General features: G+C 52.5%; 6 protein-coding genes across 6 annotated transcripts; 2 read left to right on the top strand and 4 right to left on the bottom strand.

The window, feature by feature from the left end:
• Positions 1 to 566: 566 nt before the first annotated feature.
• On the bottom strand, positions 567 to 1,844 carry PG998_010759 (carbohydrate esterase family 3 protein; the record flags this gene model as incomplete). The annotated part of the gene is made up of 5 exons (XM_066877575.1): positions 567 to 758; positions 779 to 1,201; positions 1,308 to 1,390; positions 1,524 to 1,664; positions 1,742 to 1,844. 5 exons carry the CDS (start codon positions 1,842 to 1,844, stop codon positions 567 to 569), a joined length of 942 nt encoding a protein of 313 aa, XP_066726629.1.
• An 838-nt stretch (positions 1,845 to 2,682) lies between these two features.
• Positions 2,683 to 4,688, bottom strand: PG998_010760 (SRP54-type protein; the record flags this gene model as incomplete). Its single annotated transcript, XM_066877576.1, is given in 2 exon segments — positions 2,683 to 3,995; positions 4,013 to 4,688. 2 exon segments carry the CDS (start codon positions 4,686 to 4,688, stop codon positions 2,683 to 2,685), a joined length of 1,989 nt encoding a protein of 662 aa, XP_066726630.1.
• Positions 4,689 to 5,415: 727 nt separating this feature from the next.
• On the top strand, positions 5,416 to 6,542 carry PG998_010761 (uncharacterized protein; the record flags this gene model as incomplete). The annotated part of the gene is made up of 3 exons (XM_066877577.1): positions 5,416 to 5,697; positions 5,777 to 6,304; positions 6,381 to 6,542. 3 exons carry the CDS (start codon positions 5,416 to 5,418, stop codon positions 6,540 to 6,542), a joined length of 972 nt encoding a protein of 323 aa, XP_066726631.1.
• Positions 6,543 to 7,363: 821 nt separating this feature from the next.
• On the top strand, positions 7,364 to 8,237 carry PG998_010762 (Protein transport protein yif1; the record flags this gene model as incomplete). The annotated part of the gene is made up of 3 exons (XM_066877578.1): positions 7,364 to 7,459; positions 7,536 to 7,615; positions 7,697 to 8,237. 3 exons carry the CDS (start codon positions 7,364 to 7,366, stop codon positions 8,235 to 8,237), a joined length of 717 nt encoding a protein of 238 aa, XP_066726632.1.
• Positions 8,238 to 8,720: 483 nt separating this feature from the next.
• PG998_010763 (P-loop containing nucleoside triphosphate hydrolase protein) lies at positions 8,721 to 10,630 on the bottom strand (the record flags this gene model as incomplete). The annotated part of the gene is given in 3 exon segments (XM_066877579.1): positions 8,721 to 9,614; positions 9,626 to 9,974; positions 10,044 to 10,630. The coding sequence occupies 3 exon segments, from the start codon at positions 10,628 to 10,630 to the stop codon at positions 8,721 to 8,723; spliced, it is 1,830 nt and encodes a 609-aa protein (XP_066726633.1).
• A 778-nt stretch (positions 10,631 to 11,408) lies between these two features.
• PG998_010764 (uncharacterized protein) lies at positions 11,409 to 12,377 on the bottom strand (the record flags this gene model as incomplete). Its single annotated transcript, XM_066877580.1, has 5 exons — positions 11,409 to 11,540; positions 11,602 to 11,852; positions 11,943 to 12,024; positions 12,120 to 12,246; positions 12,313 to 12,377. The coding sequence occupies 5 exons, from the start codon at positions 12,375 to 12,377 to the stop codon at positions 11,409 to 11,411; spliced, it is 657 nt and encodes a 218-aa protein (XP_066726634.1).
• Positions 12,378 to 17,100: the final 4,723 nt, after the last annotated feature.

Genomic DNA, 17,100 nt, shown 5'->3' on the forward strand with positions numbered 1-17,100 from the left:
CCCTCCCTCCGGTTTGTTATCATGCCTCCACAGTAGACAAGAATGCCTAACGAAGCTGGGGTGCATGATAATGCAAAACGGGATGCAGCTGAATTGTGGCTGCATACATATTGGCGCGCTTGCCGACTGAGGAAGGGACGTTTTTGAAGCTAGTTGCATGAGCTGAAAATGCATGACTGACAGACTGACAAGGGAACTTTTGCTTGTTGAGCAGGCCCCCCGGCTGTCTTATGCCAAGCCCAATATTTCCAGGGGACTCGACTAGCGATGGCCAACCAATTCCATTGCGGCATCCAGAACACACCTCCTCTTTGGGAAGACGTTGGTTGGGGGTTTGGAAACAAGCATTGTGTCCGGCGGCCTCGCAACTCCACACCACATCGCATCACAAGTTCGCCAATCATTTGCCGATGCTTTCAAGTGACGAAAAATCAAAGTCTGGAAGATCCAGCCTTAGTGGATTTCAGGCCATGTCGAGTGGGTAATTGGTAAGAAATGGGCCGTAATGGGATATATAACAAATTCGGCTTTCAACATAGCAGTGACAACACATTTTTGGGCGTCCATTACACCCACCACCTTCGCGCGCGAGCACGCACGCCTCTCTCCGTTAACCGGTCCTCCTGCTTGTCCTCGACAGCCATCCTCTCCGCGTTCCCATCCTCGGGGATGCCGTTGGCCACGGGCATCTGCAGCCAGCCCCTCTTGTCGGCCTCGAGGATGGACTTCTTGAAGGCCTCACCCATGACGAAATACCCCTCGGTGGTGGGGTGCATACTGTCCGGTCCCATTTCGGGCTCGTCAACGACGGTTCCCGGCGCACCCCCTGGTCGCGGTGCATCTCGGCGAGGAGGACCGGTTTCCCTTCGCGGGCGAGGTCGCGGCTGACCTGGCGGATCTGCGCGTTGGCGCTGCGCACGCACCGGTCGACGTTTGACCAGGGGCTGAAGATGATGGTGCTCATAATGACGGTGGCCCGGGGTGAGGCCTCGAGCAGGAAATCGACCAGATCACGCATATGGTTCAGCACGTTAGACGAGCCCCAGGTCCCTTCCTGAAAGCAGTCTGATGAGCCCGCGTTGATGAGGATCAGGTTGGGCTGCAATGCGGGCACGGCGTCGCGGGCCCGGTCCAGCGTCGGCTTGATAGGTTGGGCACCCCAAGCTTGTACATCGTTATCTTTGAAATCACCAAAGCGGTTCTATAATAGTAATGTTAGTAATGGAGATAGCCCCAGTGCCGATACAATGATATCACCAGAATCTAGGTCTTTTGTGAATGGCGAGGAAGAATAGAGGAAGACGTACAGCTCCTACGCAGTTCACAGGGTGCCCCTTTTCGGCGATCCAGTCTCGAATCTGTTGTCGGTATCCTCTCTCGCCTTCGGAGTCTATTGTCTTTCGGCATTAGTATCACTTTTCGGGATATAAAGTGGGTGTCACAGGAGACACTGTAGGCAGCGCTGCATCGAAGGCGCATATGTAGCTCTCCCGAGGCACACTGAAATAGAAAAAAGTACCCACGTTCGCCTAAACTCATACTCGCTCCAATATACATGATCCGGATGGGCATGCCACCGCTGAGGGTCCCGTGCCCTCCAACGCCACGTACTATGCTGTTCCATTGCTGATTAACATCTACGGTACCAGATTGAAAACCGGAGGCTGCTCGGTATGATCATTATTAGCATTTGCGGTCCGCAATATAAGTACTTACAAAAATGTAATTAGAACTGACTGACCAAGTAGGAACACCACGGCCACAGCGACCGACATCAGCTTGGTGATTCTGGGCAGCTGCCTCCACCACGACACCACGGCTGTTGCTCGCGAAATGCACAACATGTCTGCGAGGGCATGCTAAAATGGTAGAAGCAAGTCTAGGAATAAGAAGGAGAAAAAGAAGAAGTTAAGGAACAGAAAGAAGTAGTTATTAACGAGAATGACTCGTTTGATAATCGAACAAAGTGCAGACTGCGCTGGACACTGTTAGTTCGAGCTGAACTAAACCGAATGAACGGGGAAACAGCACAACCACGAGGTATGCTCTTAGCAAAGCAAGCGTGTATGTGGTTCATCGATTTGGAAATATGATGACAGAAGCCCAGGGGTACGATTGTGCTATAACCAATGCGACGCGCGTTCGAAACAGTTCGTCGATGATGTGAGAGCAGAGCTGGCTTGGCGATTGACGGTCCGGCACCTTGCCGGCTTGGGTTCTCCTGTTTTTTGTTCTTAAGGCCAGCAAGCTCCTTACGCCTTGTGTAGCGTCTCAGGGACTTGATGTCAGTAATCCGATGGCTGATACATTAGTAGGGGGGCCAATGACTTGGTACCATGGGACACGAGTAACATGCTCGTTTTCCGGATGAACATGGAAAGGAGGAAGCGAACCAGCCAGCAACTTTCCAGGTCCATTGGAAAAAGATCCCCCGAAAGGGTCCAAATCTGGGCAACAAGGATCAATCAATTTATCGGGGGTGCTTATTAGGCGGGTCTGGGGAAGGCACGTTGGGGGTCCAAAATCTCCCGTTAGAAGCCAACAATCAACGAACGCTTGGACTGTAGCTTGGACTTCAACGGTTGAACAATGGCTTCTATAATCAGGATTCAAGAGTTGACTTCATTCAGCTGCTAGTTGGCAGCGTCGTCGTTCATATTACATCGTAAAAACTAGGTACGACTAATTACTGCTATTTAGTAGCTTCTCAACCGCCCACCTGACGGAGAAGTTGCGAATGTCTGAATAATGCTGGCCAACTCCCACGAACAGGACTGGCACGTTGGTCGCGTGCACAATGCTGACAAGCGTGCCTACCATGTCACCAACAGTGTCGCACTTGGATATTATGAACCCGTCCAGTGTCCTGCCCTGCCCGAAAGAGGCGTTGAAGTTACGTGCTTGCGCAACCGAGTCGTTTCCAACGAGAGCCTCGCCAACCATGAGGATCTTGTCCGGATTGGCCAGCTTGGCAAACTTCTCCAGATTGGACATCAGTCTCTGGTCGTTGTGTCGTCGTCCTGCCGTGTCGATGAGGACAACGTCGTAGCCCTCGCTTGTAGCCGCGCGGACCGCATCCCGGGCCACCGTGGCGGCATCACCTCCGTAGCCCTTCTCAAAGATCTCGACCTGACCACCCTCGCGCTCCGTCAGTTCTTTCAGGTTGCGCACGTGGACCTTGAGCTGTTCGACGGCGCCAGATCGGAATGTATCGCCGGCGACGACGAGCACCTTCATTTTGTTCTGCAGCAGAAAGTAACAAATCTTGGACAAATTCGTAGACTTGCCGACGCCGTTCACGCCGACAATGGACATGACGTAGGGGCGCGGCTTTTGGCTGGAGAAACCCGAAGGCCTCGTAACTATCTCGATATCGCGGAGGAGGTCGAGAGAGGAGGTAGGGGTGAGCATCTTGGTCAGGGACACCTCCATGGCCTTCTTGATGCGGGTATCGATCGACTCGAAGCTGCCGGTCTTGACGCCGAGAAGTTCCTTCTCCACGCTGTCTCGAAGACGTACTGCTGCTTCGGGTGCAACGTTCTTCTTGATCAGATGTTCCTTCATGCCGTCCATTGGCTTCGCAAGATCCTCTTTTGTCAAGGTCTTGCCGCCAACGACATTGCGGAATAGGCTGTTGATAGTGCTCAATCCAGATCCGACTATTCCGGAACTAGTAGTAGAAGATTTGTTCTGGGCCGAGGCAAGAATATCATGTACTTCGTCGTCCAGGTCTCGCAGGACAAATTGTCCCTTGGATGTCTTGGTGCCCCACGTCGACGAGTCCACGGAATCCACGGCCGTTGAACGCGCGGCTGAGCGCCCTTCAGCTTCGCTGTCGCTCGTAACGGAGTTCGGGGCGGCCGAATAGTCCAATTGCACGTCATCATCTTCATCGGCAAAGCCATCTGCGTCCCACTTCCTGCCTTTCTTGGGCGCCTTCTTTTTCGGGCGGTAGTCTCGTCGCCCGACGACATGGGGGCAGCGGAAGGACTCTTCTGCATCTTGCGCGCACGTCGCGACATCTTGCCCATGGGCCCGCCTTTTCCAACAACTAGGTGGTTGCCGCCTGGGGTCGAGGGTCGGGAGCTCGTCGGGGTGGCAATCGGCGTGGACTCGACGGTGGAGGAGAGATCATGCGCGCCATCATGGACGGTTTTGGCGTTGTTGCGATGCTTCAGGCCCGGAGGAAGGGGCGGCTCGTCGCCGAGGTTGCCCGATATGCTCTCCTCGTTCTCTAGAGCAAAGGTGGGTGTTTGTGTGGTGCCTTTAGTCGCCGCGGACGATTCGAGCTCCCTCATCTGTTGATCAAAGTATCCGTCGAATTCTTGGCAATGTACAATGGTCGTATTGGGCTTCTTGATTTGGTCGCCATACAGATCGACGAAGATAGTCTTGATATTATCAACAAGCTTATCGACCCACGACAGGTGCAGAAGCGAGCGGTAGACAGCAACGAAGATGAGACCGAGCTCCTTGACAAAAGTCCACTTGAGAGTGTGTTGGTCTGACTTGTACGGGGGGTTATGGGCAGCCGACTGGTTGTTCTTCGCACCGGCAATTGCGCCGCCTTTCTCTTCAATGAACACATCGGTAATAAAGTTGTTGATGAGGGACGGGCTGATCTGCGCATACGAGCGCGACCAAAGGACCACCCCAGAGGTGGTCAGGATCTCGAACGTGTCCAGCATACTGAGCGAACTTGTGTATGTCGCTTGTTGGAAGAGCTCAAATGGCGTAGCCACGCTGCACGATGAGGTAGCAATGGGAACAAATGGATGATGCCAGCACGAGCCACAACGCTTCCAGTGGACGTGGGGGATTATAGAAGTGGTTTTGGTGCTTAATTTAGTCCATTGGAGTAATGGAGCAATGAAGTAGACGTGTCGTAATTATCAACTCGCCCTCTTCGAGATGCTTTCACACGTATTGATATGCCGCAAAAGGGAGATTCAGATCCACATGAATGGAAACAGAACAAACTTGAATCTTCTTCGAACATCTACCAATAACTATACAAAGTCTGGTATTGTAACGTGCATCTATCCAAGTGGATGTTGCGGAGCGCAAGCCAATTAACTATCCAAGGCCCAACGCCACAAAGTTGAAGCCACATATCCCCCAAAGTTAATTAACAGCTGCCTGCAGGGGTACGTATGCGTTCGTGTGGTATCGGAGAGAGGCTGCTGCTTGTGACAAGTACTTCAATTAAGAAACCACATTTCGCGACCTCAAGCCTTCCAAGACTATCTATCCCAAAACTTGCAAAACTTGGACAGTTGTCAGCACTCGCCCTCACCCTCGACCCTCGACCCTCGGCTACGCCTTTCTCCTTAATCTCAACACCGACATTCGCTTGAATTCCGTCCCAACGCCCACGCTTGGATCACAGCTTCGGTTCGCGATCAGCCTTTCAATATGCAGCACCAAAACTACGGAAACTCTCCACCGCTTCACCACCCGGTTCCGCAACACGTCTCGACAGTACCTCAACTCAGGTCGCCGCCGCCGCCGCCCGGGTCGCAACCCCAGTCCAACAACTATGGCAACCCCTATCAACAGGGCCAGCCCACGCCTGGTAACCCCGGCGGCAACGTGTTCGGGCAGTACGGCAACTTCATGAACGACCCCACGACGCAGATCGCCGCGCAAATGGGCCAGAACGCTTTCAAGCACGGCCAGGAGTATTTAGAGCAGAACGTAAGCATATTAGTCTTTCGATCTACCACGGACATCCTCCGCAAAGCATCGGCTTTGGTTGCTGACTGGTGATGAATAGGTCAACCGATGGGTCAACTTCTCCGCGCTGAAGCACTACTTTAATGTGTCCAATTTCTACGTCGTCAACAAGCTGTTCCTCGTGCTTTTCCCTTTCCGACACAAGCCTTGGTCTCGCAAGCAAACTATGGGTCCCAATGGGCAAGAGGGCTGGTATCTGCCGCCGCGCGACGACATCAACAGCCCCGATATGTACATTCCCGTCATGGCTTTGGTTACCTACGTCCTTATTTCGACATTACTTGCCGGTCTCCGGGGTGAGTTCCAGCCTGAGTTACTTGGTTATACGGCATCGACTGCGGGTGTTGTGGTCCTCATGGACATCATACTGCTGAAGCTATCGTGCTATTTCCTGAGCATATCGAACGAGTCGCAGCTTCTCGATCTGGTCGCGTACTCTGGGTACAAGTTTGTCGCGGTCATCATTACAGTAGCTGTAGCCGAAGTGGTGAATGGAGGCAAGGGGACTGGTGGTTTTGTTGGCTGGGCCATCTTCGGTTATACTTGGTTCGCCAACGCATTCTTCCTGGTAGGTGACCCCTATACTTGCGCCTCGTGCGCCCCGTGCCGCTACTCTGGCAGAATAACCACTAACACGAGCCCAGATGCGATCATTGAAATACGTGCTGCTCCCTGAGACGGCTGGCGACCCGCGTTCGACGATGCAGACGGATTCGCGATCGAGGAGGGCGCAACGCACCCAGTTCCTTTTCGCCTACTCGTTTGTGATCCAGTTCGTCTTCATGTTCCTCTTGACTAGGGCTTAAGTTTGCAGTTATGGAGTTCAGGCACGTGGGCAGTGTTTTAAAACTGGACTTGGGGTGTTCGGATTTTAGATGACTGGATGCAATTCAGGGGTTGCCTGGTTTTAAAAGTGTAATTCTCGTGTATGTATGAAGTAGTGGTCAAGTCTGGCGTAGACCTGGTACTGGCAGGCTTGGTAGACGGCAGAAGGAGTCGATACTCTCCGGTGAGACTCAATGAAAGAACAAATCCTACCATGAATAGTGTCACGGTCTGCAGTGCTCTTGCTGTTGTCCATTGGGAATACCCCAATATATGCACGTGGCAGCAGTGAAATACTCCTCCTTGTCCATGCCATGCCGAAGTGGATGGCGTCATTTAATTGGTTGCTGCTCCAAGCTCCGCTGTTGCCAGCTTTCCCCAACCCCCACTACCCAATCTGTCATATATTCTTTATCCCTCTCGATCTTGCATAAGATATACGTCGACCTTTAGTAGTATCTCGGGCATGTTCTGAAGCAAGCAGAATTTTGTTATTTATACTTCCCGCCCTAGAATTGACATTTACGCTTGGTCTTTGAATACGTCATCGAGCCTCGACTTTTGTCAGTCCAAATCGTCTGTTTCTTTATTCTTGGGTCGTTTGTCTTAGGATTACTGGCATAAGTCTTTTTCTTTTCAGCCCGTGGCCTTGAGATCCAAGTAACCTCGAGATATACTGAGAACCATCTCGCTTCCTCAGTGGCTACACTGCGCCGCGTAGACGTTAATATCAGTCTGCTTATAAATAGAGACTCGCTCATACAGGATACTATTCAACATAAACTCTTCCGACAAGCAAGCCATGGCTCCCCCAATTGTCAATGCGACGGTACAGTCCGCTGTCCTCGCTGCGACTTCGAATCTGCTCGCACAGGCTCTCTCAGCATACCGGAACGAGGTACATGATTCCAAGGCTTGACGTTTTCTTATCATCATGCATCGAGTCTTGCCTATTAACAATACACATTATACAGGTCTCCCTGGTTATAGACTGGGTGCCGATCTTCCAGTTCGTGTTCTATGCCATTATCAGCACGCCTCCCAACTTCATGTGGTGAGTTTTTTGGCACTTCTTATCATCAATGCGTCATACTACTGCTTACTGACACTTGCATGTTTTCTTTCGAAACGAAAGGCAAGACTTCCTCGAGTCCAGCTTCCCGGCCTACCATATGTCGCCCACCAAGGCGGCCGTGGCCTCGGCTGCCGCCAACGACGAAAAGGCCCTCGAGGAAGAGGAGCGCGATGGCCAGCTCGTCGAGCCCAAGCTCAACGTGGCCAACACGCTCGCCAAGACGGTGCTAGACCAGACCCTAGGCGCCTTCGGTAACACCTTCCTGTTCAGCCTATACATCCACTCGGTCCAGGCCGCCATGGACCGGCCCTTGGGCACCCCTCTCAGCACCCCTGACACCAGCGCCCTGTACCTGGCCAGCCTCGTCTTCGGGCTCGGGACTACGGCCAAGAGGGCCCAGTACGGCAACGTGGACTGGGACGCCGTCGTCAAGACCAGCCAGGCCGAGTTCTGGAGCATCGTCAAGGCCGGGTGGCGGCTGTGGCCCGCGGTGAGCATCATCAACTTTGTCTTCGTCAAGAGCATCGAGGGCCGCAACTTGGTCGGCGGTCTGGCTGGTGTCGTCTGGGGCATCTACATGAGTCTTCGGGCTGCTGCGTGAGCGTCTGCATGAAAAAAGGGATCCCGAAGTCTCCTACCGGATCACTTGCTTGGCCATGCCGGTTCCGACGGGACATGGTGGTATGAACGCTGTAGCGAATCGATATGGCCAACGTCTTTTGCGAGAAATCGCCGCAGCATATGAGAATTGGATACTTGGAAGGGGGTTTTGGGGCGCAATTTAGAAGGCAGGACATGCTTATCTTAATATGACGGACAATACCCTGGTATGGAGCTCACTCATTGGGGGCTTCCAAGCCGTGCGATAACATGGCCCCATGCCCTAGCTTCATAGGTACAGTATAGACCTATATCACAATTCCTATTAACCTACTTTAGGTTGGTCATTCGTCTTATGAAATGAGAGAGGCTATTTATGGAGTTCCCCATTTAGGCGCCCTTTGCTACCTTTACCAAGACAGACCTACCCAATGGAATCCTGAACACTCTTTCGTACGTGGAGCGATGTTGCCCCTTCCCCCTTTTATTGGTCCCCGCCGTCCTTCTTGGGCTCTACCGGCGAGTCTCTGGGCCCCGAGCTGTCAGATTGGTTGTCGCTTGAAGTTTCTGGGGACACGACCTCGATCTCCTCAATGTCTAGGCTGTCCCTGCTCGAGCTGGTCTTGTCATCATTCTTTTCGTCGCTCTTCTCGTCGCTCTTCTCGTCGCTCTTCTCGTCGCTCTTCTCGTCGCTCTTCTCGTCGCTCTTAGCGGCCATACCATTCGCCTTGCCGCTTCCCTCTATCATGTTATTATTACCGTTGCCCTTCGAAACCTTGTCACCGCTGGCCTCGTCATTCACTAATTTCTTTGCCGTCTCTTCCCCTGTATTCTTCGTCGTCTCTTCCGATGTCTTCTTCTTCTCCTCCATGAGCCTCGTTTGTTCATTGATATGTTCCTGCAGCCCCTGAACTGCGTTCTGTGGCGAGTCTTGGTACCGTAGTAAATATTCTTGAACATGGGCGGGCGAGAACTTGCCGTGGAGTGCCTTTGTCGCGCAGAACTGGTCGGCCAGCTTCAGGAGCTCCGGTGAGGCCGTGGGCAGTACCGTGGTGTGGTCCGGCGCGTACATGCGAATGAACATTTGTCGGGCCGACTCCTTCCCAATGTTTCCCAGATAAACCTTCTTATCAATACGCCCGGGCCGTGTCAAAGCCTCGTCCAGCTCTGCTTCGTGATTTGTCGTCATCACCACGATGCGCCCTTGCTGTGCTACCACACCATCGAGTACGTTCAGGAGCCCCGAAAGTGTGCAGCCGGGCTTGCCCTCCTTCTCATTCGCTCTCTTTTCGTCGTCACCGCCCGGCTTCCGTTTCAGGCCTACAGCATCGATGTCCTCGATGAGCACCATACATTTATCGGGCAGGTCGGCAAAAGCCTGTTGAGGACAAGGTCGCTCAAGACGCCGGGAAGGTGCACCATCATCAGCTCGAGCTGAAAGTGTCCTGCGAGGGCGAAGGAGAGAGATGACTTCCCCGTTCCCGGTGGCCCGTAGAGGAGGTAGCCTCGCCGGTATGGAACGCCGCGCTGCATGTAGAATTCCCGCGTCTCCGGCTTCATGTAGCGGGCAATGTCAGCCACCAAGTCGTCCTTCACTGCCTGCTCGAAGTGCACTGTCTCAAGCGAACGAGGAGATCGGAGCAACCACGTATCGAAGTAGACGTACCACGTGCTGGTACAGACCTTGACATGGTCCTTGGCCACAAATTTCGCAAAGCGTCTGCACTCGGCTAAGAACCTGTCCAAGGAATGAGTAATGGACACTACGAAACAGAAAGCGGTGGTAAGTAGATCTCCCTGCACTTACTTTTGAATCGGCTCCACCGTTCTGCCTAGGCAAATGAGTAGGAGTGGCTCTTTACCCTTGGGCGCTGCCGTAGACCGGTCGAGAAAGAGGCTACGCAGCGAGATGTTCTGCTCCAGGCCACGCTTGACCATGATGAGCGACCCCTGGAACCAGAGGTAGTGCATGTCGAAAGTAGGCAAGTACGAGATGTCGAGCTCATGGTTGGTCGCATTGTCGTCGCGAAAGCAATAGACGCTTGGATCCCCCTGATCAGCGGCGCTGGTGGGCGCCTGTGCAACCAACGACCGCTTCTGCTTGCCCTCCAGAGCGTGCACCCGGAGCCAGTTGAGGACCTCGTGGTTTAGCTCGTTCTCTTCACTGATGGCGATGGACGACGTGAAGAAATGGCTCAGGTACCGCCTCATACCCCGCAGGATGTCGGAGCCGCTCTCCAAGCCTCTCGTCAGGCCGCCGAGTACGGTCAGGGATGCCACGAGAGTGTTGACGTCAGCCCGGACCCAGCGTCGGAAGAAGTCGAGCATGACGCGGAGGAGCGCGAGCAGTCGGCGGCGTGCAGCCACCGGTAGAAGCGAACCAAAGGTTGGCATTGCTGCTAATACTATTACTGATGCGTTAATAATAAGAACTTCGGTCAGCTTCGTGTTTAAGTTCAAGTTTATGTTTCCGATTTATATTCTGGTTGCGCTGGCTTATCGTGGGATCATTAATGGGTTTCCAAGTTTTGATGGACTTATGGGGAGATTCTACTGGAACTTCGGGCATTTAGCCATGTTTATATGCCCCCAAAGTACGGTGATCGTGTCTGTATCATAATTACGATGCCTTGTTCACCTCCTTTAAGGGGTAACATCGCACACATTACGTTCTTAAGGCGCCTTGGCTGTTGCAATGGGGACCCTTGAGAAGACCGTAGAGGATAGCAGATGTACTTAATTTATCATGTAGGCATACCTTCGATTCAATATGATATCCTACCAGCTATACGTGTCTGGTGGCAAAGATGTATGCCAGTTCTGTTTGGAACCAAAGTCTACGCAGCGCCGGTCTTAGCAGTGATTGATAGAGGCTGATGTTTGAATATTGTTAGTCAGGTACGTAGAACACATGTTCAAGTGTCATAGGCAAGACGAAGGGGGAGAAAGGAGTATATGGATTTGCAATATAAGTTTGAATGCCGGAGGTTCATCATGCATCTATTCTGGGTGGCTTAGCCATGTATGGTGTGTTCACCGTAAAAGTGATTATAACTACATACACTGCCTCCTTGCACATCTCCGGGCTCACTTTACTGCTTCCACATATAACGAATGAATGCCACTTCGAAGTATGATCATGGCATACTCTTCAATTTTTTACAGAGTAGGATCATTTATTTTCATCCCTGTCTCTGGCCAACAACACGTCCAGTGCAAATGGAGGGACTTGGGTCAGAAACGCAAAGGCTCCAGGGCCCATCTTCTTTCGTGCTGTCTCGTGCTTTTCGTTATACCAGTCAATCTAAGTTCCAACGATAGTAAGTATTTGTCTGAACCTCAGGTGCTCTCGTGGAGTCTCTCACCAGGACTTTCCGCGCTTCCATGAGTCTGGGTGTTTCGTTGTCGACCAGTTCCAAGCCGTAAGCGTGTTCCACGGCCTCGACGAAATCGGGCCAACGCCGCTTGGTACCTCCGCCGTTCAAGGACCACCTCATGCGTTCTAGCACGGCACTGTGGCACTCTGCATCGAGGAGGAAGTAGTCGGCCACCACCACGAAGTCGACGAGCAGCTTTAAGAGATCATTGGTTGGGATCTCGGACGGGATATTGAGAGCTGCGGGCGAGGTGTCAGATCAGTAGCAACCAGAGAAAGGGGTAAGGGGTGGGGGGGACGGGTAAGGAGATCAAGACTGGGTCGACGAACTTCCAGTGTATAAGTAGCAAACCATTATATCGACTTGCTCTGGGGAAAATGTGGTCAGACACACGACGTTTGTCTTGGCTTCCTGTGTGCGCGTAGCAACTGGTCAGGCCGGGTCTGTCTGTGGCCTAGAGTCCCGCCCCCTCAGCCCATTCTCCTGATGCTTGCGATCCAGCGTACCTTGTAGCTGCCAGTCAAGGCCCTGCGAAACCACACGCATCGGTTGCAGATGATGGACTTGTGCAAGTTATAAGTCTTGCTTCCGCATTCTAGCCTCACGTCGGAGAAGTTTCCTGTCGCTAGTAGCCTAAAACACGTATAGTAAGTTTGCTGGACGGTCGATCAACCAGTAATGCCTCGATCCTCGACTTACTCTTTGTCGTATTTTGAGAAATCAGGCCGGCTGACGTCTGACCGCGAGACTATCTTCAACTCCATTGTTACCCCTGAAATATAAGAACCTCGAGATGGTGACCAAAAACTACTCCATTTCTTCCTAAGCTTCGAATTTTAATGACAAAAGCAATATTCCTTGAATGCATGTCGGATATCAAATCGAATTCTAGGCATGTGTTTTATCTCTAAGAGCTCGAGTATAGGGAGTCTTTGTCCACTAGTTCCAATACCAACATCCTTTGTCCGGCTGATTGAGCAATCTCGTGGCTCCAGCCCTTTATTGCTTCCGGCCCAGCTTCCGGCCCAGACATTCCGAGGCCAAACACCGTAAAACCCTCAGCATATTCCGCTGGCTCTCTAGATATAGCGACGCTTTCGTTTTCCACATCTGCACGCCGTATGGATCTACCCGCTGTTGCCTCACGCCGTACAACCTTTAGCGCCCATGGAATGCATCGTATACTTTGGTCGGGTTGGAGACAAGCCAGCAACACCAGCGGGAATGCAGGTAAAGGTCGGGGTTTAAACTACAACGCTTCAAAAAACCTCACCTACACGATTGAGAATACTCTAGGGTCATCATCATGACTAGATTCTCATAGATCGCTACTCACTTTTTGTTGCAGTAATTTATCAGATCATCGGCTTATTGTTCTGAGATATATAGTAACTGACCCTACAATGACGTTTTCAAGATCTGGACAGGAATGGCTAGATATGTTTCGGGATGTTTTGACTCGGCAGATGGCATTGACTTATGTATGGATCATTGCGGAATAAAATCACCGAATCGTGATCCCTTGTGGTTCTTGGTCAGCTGGGAAAGGCCGGCTTACCCAGCCCGGCGGTTGCTGAAGAAGGGATCGGCGTGCCTAGAACACATTCGGCCGACAGAGTGGTGCAACTCAAATTCCCCTCTCGGGCGACCGCCACACGCCCTTTTCTGGCCTGAGGCACAGATTGGAGTAATACGGCAGAAATGTGGAAATTTAGTAGAAAGAAAAGAAGCGAGCCGTACGACACGGTAATCGACTGATGCATTTTCTTGCTGAGCCACGCGGAGCTTGGATGGGGAGGACATAACGCCATTGATGAGGCATATAATGCCTCGTGGACGAGGGGGACGAGGAAGACACGATGGATACAACAACCAGACCGCCTCTTGTCTTGCAGCATTGCAAATTACCCCCCGGCGATCTTTGTTTGACTGGGGCCACCGCTGGACCGAAAACATGGGTTTGCACACGCCTAGCCCAGCATGCCTAAGCTTTGTTCGATGAATAGATAGCCGAATGCGGTACTCTGTGTATCAAGAATGGGAAGCGCGCAGCCAGCAGCGCGCCGGAGTTTACGTATAAGTCGTGTGCGTGCCGATTTACCGTTCGCTACTTAAAATGCTGCACCCCAGTCGGTCGGATACTATTTTTGGCAAGCCGCACCTAGTCGGGCAGCTCGGGAGTGGGAATGGGCGTTACCACCTCGTACCTGCTGGATAGTGCAAGAAGATCTAGGTAGGTGTAGGTATAATACGGACAGGCATGCTCGCAAGTCAGTCCTCTGGCTGCGGTGACTGATAGCCACGTATGTCGTGTGTCCTGACCGAAAGTCGAGAAACTAGAAGGATGCCTTGGGGTGTTTTCTGCATGGATACGTATTGTGCGAGCCGTGGAGGGGAAGTCTTGGCGGGCTTTCGGTCAACGAGAGCCATTTGCTGACAGCATTCTGCCCCGAAACCACATTTGCTGCCGTGACAGTGTACACGGCATATGCTTGCTGCAGAGTAAACAGTCGCCGGGCAAGGCTAGATACTACTTTGGACGTGATCTGACTTCTTAGAAGTGAGTTGTAGTCGTTGTTGGTCAGGTAGCTTGGTGCTTGGGACCTACATAGGTGCAGGACGTTACATTGACCCCTAGATGAAAGAAAAGCTATGTGAGCATCTGCGGACCATGTGCAGATCGGCACTAAACACGTCGAAAACCAACCCGCCTCCCCTTACTGCTCGCTCGTGGCTCATCGCACGCAGCACGGTACGGTCCATCCAAGGTGCCGGATGCGCTGCTTCGGATTCTTTGTTGAGCCGCATCTGGAACGCGCATCAGATGAAGCATGACTCGGGTGCTAGTCGTCATCCCAGGGGCCGTACAAGACATTTCCCCGGGCGCGCCCAAGGCCGGGCCTGGCAAACTGGGATCAATGTTGAAGATTGGGCAGGGCTTGTACATAGCGTTGCCTCTCCCCCCACCACTGCAACCAACAGACGATTTGGGCATAGACTCTGACGGCCCTGGCGCGCGAACAAAGCTTCCAGAAAAATAAGGAAGGAGGGCAAAACAGGAATGAACGGGCCTATACTTTGATACGTTGCCTTTTACGGACCATTCCAAGGTATCTGGTATCATAGCAACTTAAATGCTATAGACAAGGCGCGCGCCCTAACAGGGGAGCTCTTTGACGGACGCCCTTTCCAGCCTGGTGGTCACTGTCAGCAAAGGCCGAGTTGGATTGGTGGCAGTCCGTTCCCGTCCGGATGGAATGGGTGCCTAAAGGAGCCCGAGCTCCAAAACCCAACTGCCCTCTGGCGCGTGTGCGTGCGTTGTGTGAGGCCCAATTGCGCAGTTTGGAGGTATCGGTCATCAAACCCAGCCATGCAATGGCCATCAACATGAAGATAGCGAGATTGAGATAGACCCTTTTCCATGTCACTCAAGTAACAGGGCGTCCCTTGCCGACTACATACCGAGTAATGAGGCCATTTCGCCGTTCTAGGGGCTGACTCAGCTTGCATCAACGGCTCCAGCCGCAGATTTTCTTTTATGGGATGCCTCAAGTGTCAAGTGCCCGAACCTGAACCCCTTTCCTTGGACCGGTACGTGGGCGCCTGCTGTAGCTGCCTGTCTAAGCCATGTACCCAATTGGCCTGGTTCCCACCCTAGGGGCCGAGGGCATCTGGTTGGAGGAGCCGGGGTACACGAGATCCGGCTCAGTCACGTCAGGGAAGCTCAGCGCCCGATGCCTGAGTGGCTCCTGTTGCCTGTATCAACCACCACCACCTCAGAGGACTGACGTTGATTCCGAGGTCCCGTCTGCTTGCTTCGCTGTGTGTAATAATTCTTGGCCACCATCTTGCGTGCATGCATACGTGTGTGTAGATTCCACCCGCGGGGTTCTCACGAGACCCTTCCAAGGGCGGCTGCGTGCCAACGTACTGCGGGCAATTCAATCAATGTCATGTCATGTCATCCATGCCTGCACTATCTATCTAGTAGAGTGACGATCTTCTGAACGTGTACGTCCACGTAAATCAGTGAGATGTTTAGTTAACTGGTAACGGAATAGAGGGGGGGGTGCCTGCGATGCAATAGCTGACCGGGCAGTGGGTGGGATAAATAGCCGGCAAGCAGGCCAGCTACCTGGCATGGTCCGCCACCGCCCTGCTTAGCCGCCAGACCCTTTGCTGCCTCGTTCGCTTGCTTCCAATGTCATCTGAGAGGCATTTGATTCAGATATCCGTACAAGACACCTCAGAAAAACGTCATATCAAAAATGTGTTTTTCGTTTCTAGAAGGCTAAGAGATCAGTAATAGTATTATGTAGGCCGGATATGCACTCCGTAAGGACTGTACATGAATTCGAGTGAGTGAATGCTGGCTGGTCTGGCAGGCAACCCACTATTATGGAAAACAGAGAGCCCTGGGCTACATGCGTTTGCATTGACTGGCACACCGCAACTGCTCTGTCCGTACGTAGCAGGCCAGGGAAAAAAGAACACGAGCGTGGGAGAGAAGGAGGAGCATTACAATCTGATTGTACACCCCCATCCGCACCCCCCGAGTTGTTCATATTGCAACTGTATCTGCCCACCAGCGCTTTACAGGCTGTCGTTTCTTATACAAACACCCTCACGCACACCTTGACACCCTTTCTCTCCCCTCCCCCTAGTCTTGCTTGGTGTGCCCCACGCAAGCCATTCTTACTTCATCTTCTCCCTCTCAAATTCAATCCATTCCTTCTTTCCTCCACTCCCCAAACCGAAGGAGTTCGCCGACCGCATAAACCGACATTCGACGGCCGCGTTCTTTGCCTCTTCTGCCACTCTCAAAATCATTTTAATCTCGAGTATCTCACCAGAACAGAGCCATCTGATCAATTCGGTGTCTTCCCATTGCATCGACGGGTAAGTGGTCATTTAATCTATTGTTCTTCCCCTCTCATTCCCCTCCCCCATCGCCGGTCCTTCAATCGTTCATTCACCCGCCCGAGTTGGGTTGGTCTGTTTTGTTCGGTCTGCCGGTCGGGCTGTCAGCAGCAGCAGTAGCAGCTTAGCAAAACCCATCACCATTCCTTAATCTCCCCCTCCTTCTCCGTCTCCTGGCGGTCAAGACCCAAGGGACAAGATCAGGTCAATCAAACTTGCAACGCCTATTCTTGCTCCTCCTGAACCTTGAATTCAAGGTTCGCCAAAGACCAAGAGCCCATCAGTCGGTCTCCCCTAGTCTATTTCTGCGTGGCTTGGCTCGGTCGGGTCATCGCGTCAAGGCTGTCTCTCTTCCCTCCACCCTGCCAACGGTTGGTGCCGCTTATTCCTTAGGTTTTTTTCAAAGGCATCAGGCTGCATTGGTTGTTCCCTATTTCATCTACTGCACATCGTCCACTCTGCCATCAAAACTGTTATTCTACCTTTGCCTCAACCAAAGAGTGCACACCTTTATTCAGCCAACAACCTTCGCAATCCCTCTGGACCTTGCTTATCTGGTTTCTCCCA

The sequence above is a fragment of the Apiospora kogelbergensis genome (assembly GCF_038363985.1).
Source record: "Apiospora kogelbergensis strain CBS 113332 chromosome Unknown utg000007l_segment0_segment0, whole genome shotgun sequence".
NCBI classification, from domain to species: domain Eukaryota; kingdom Fungi; phylum Ascomycota; class Sordariomycetes; order Amphisphaeriales; family Apiosporaceae; genus Apiospora; species Apiospora kogelbergensis.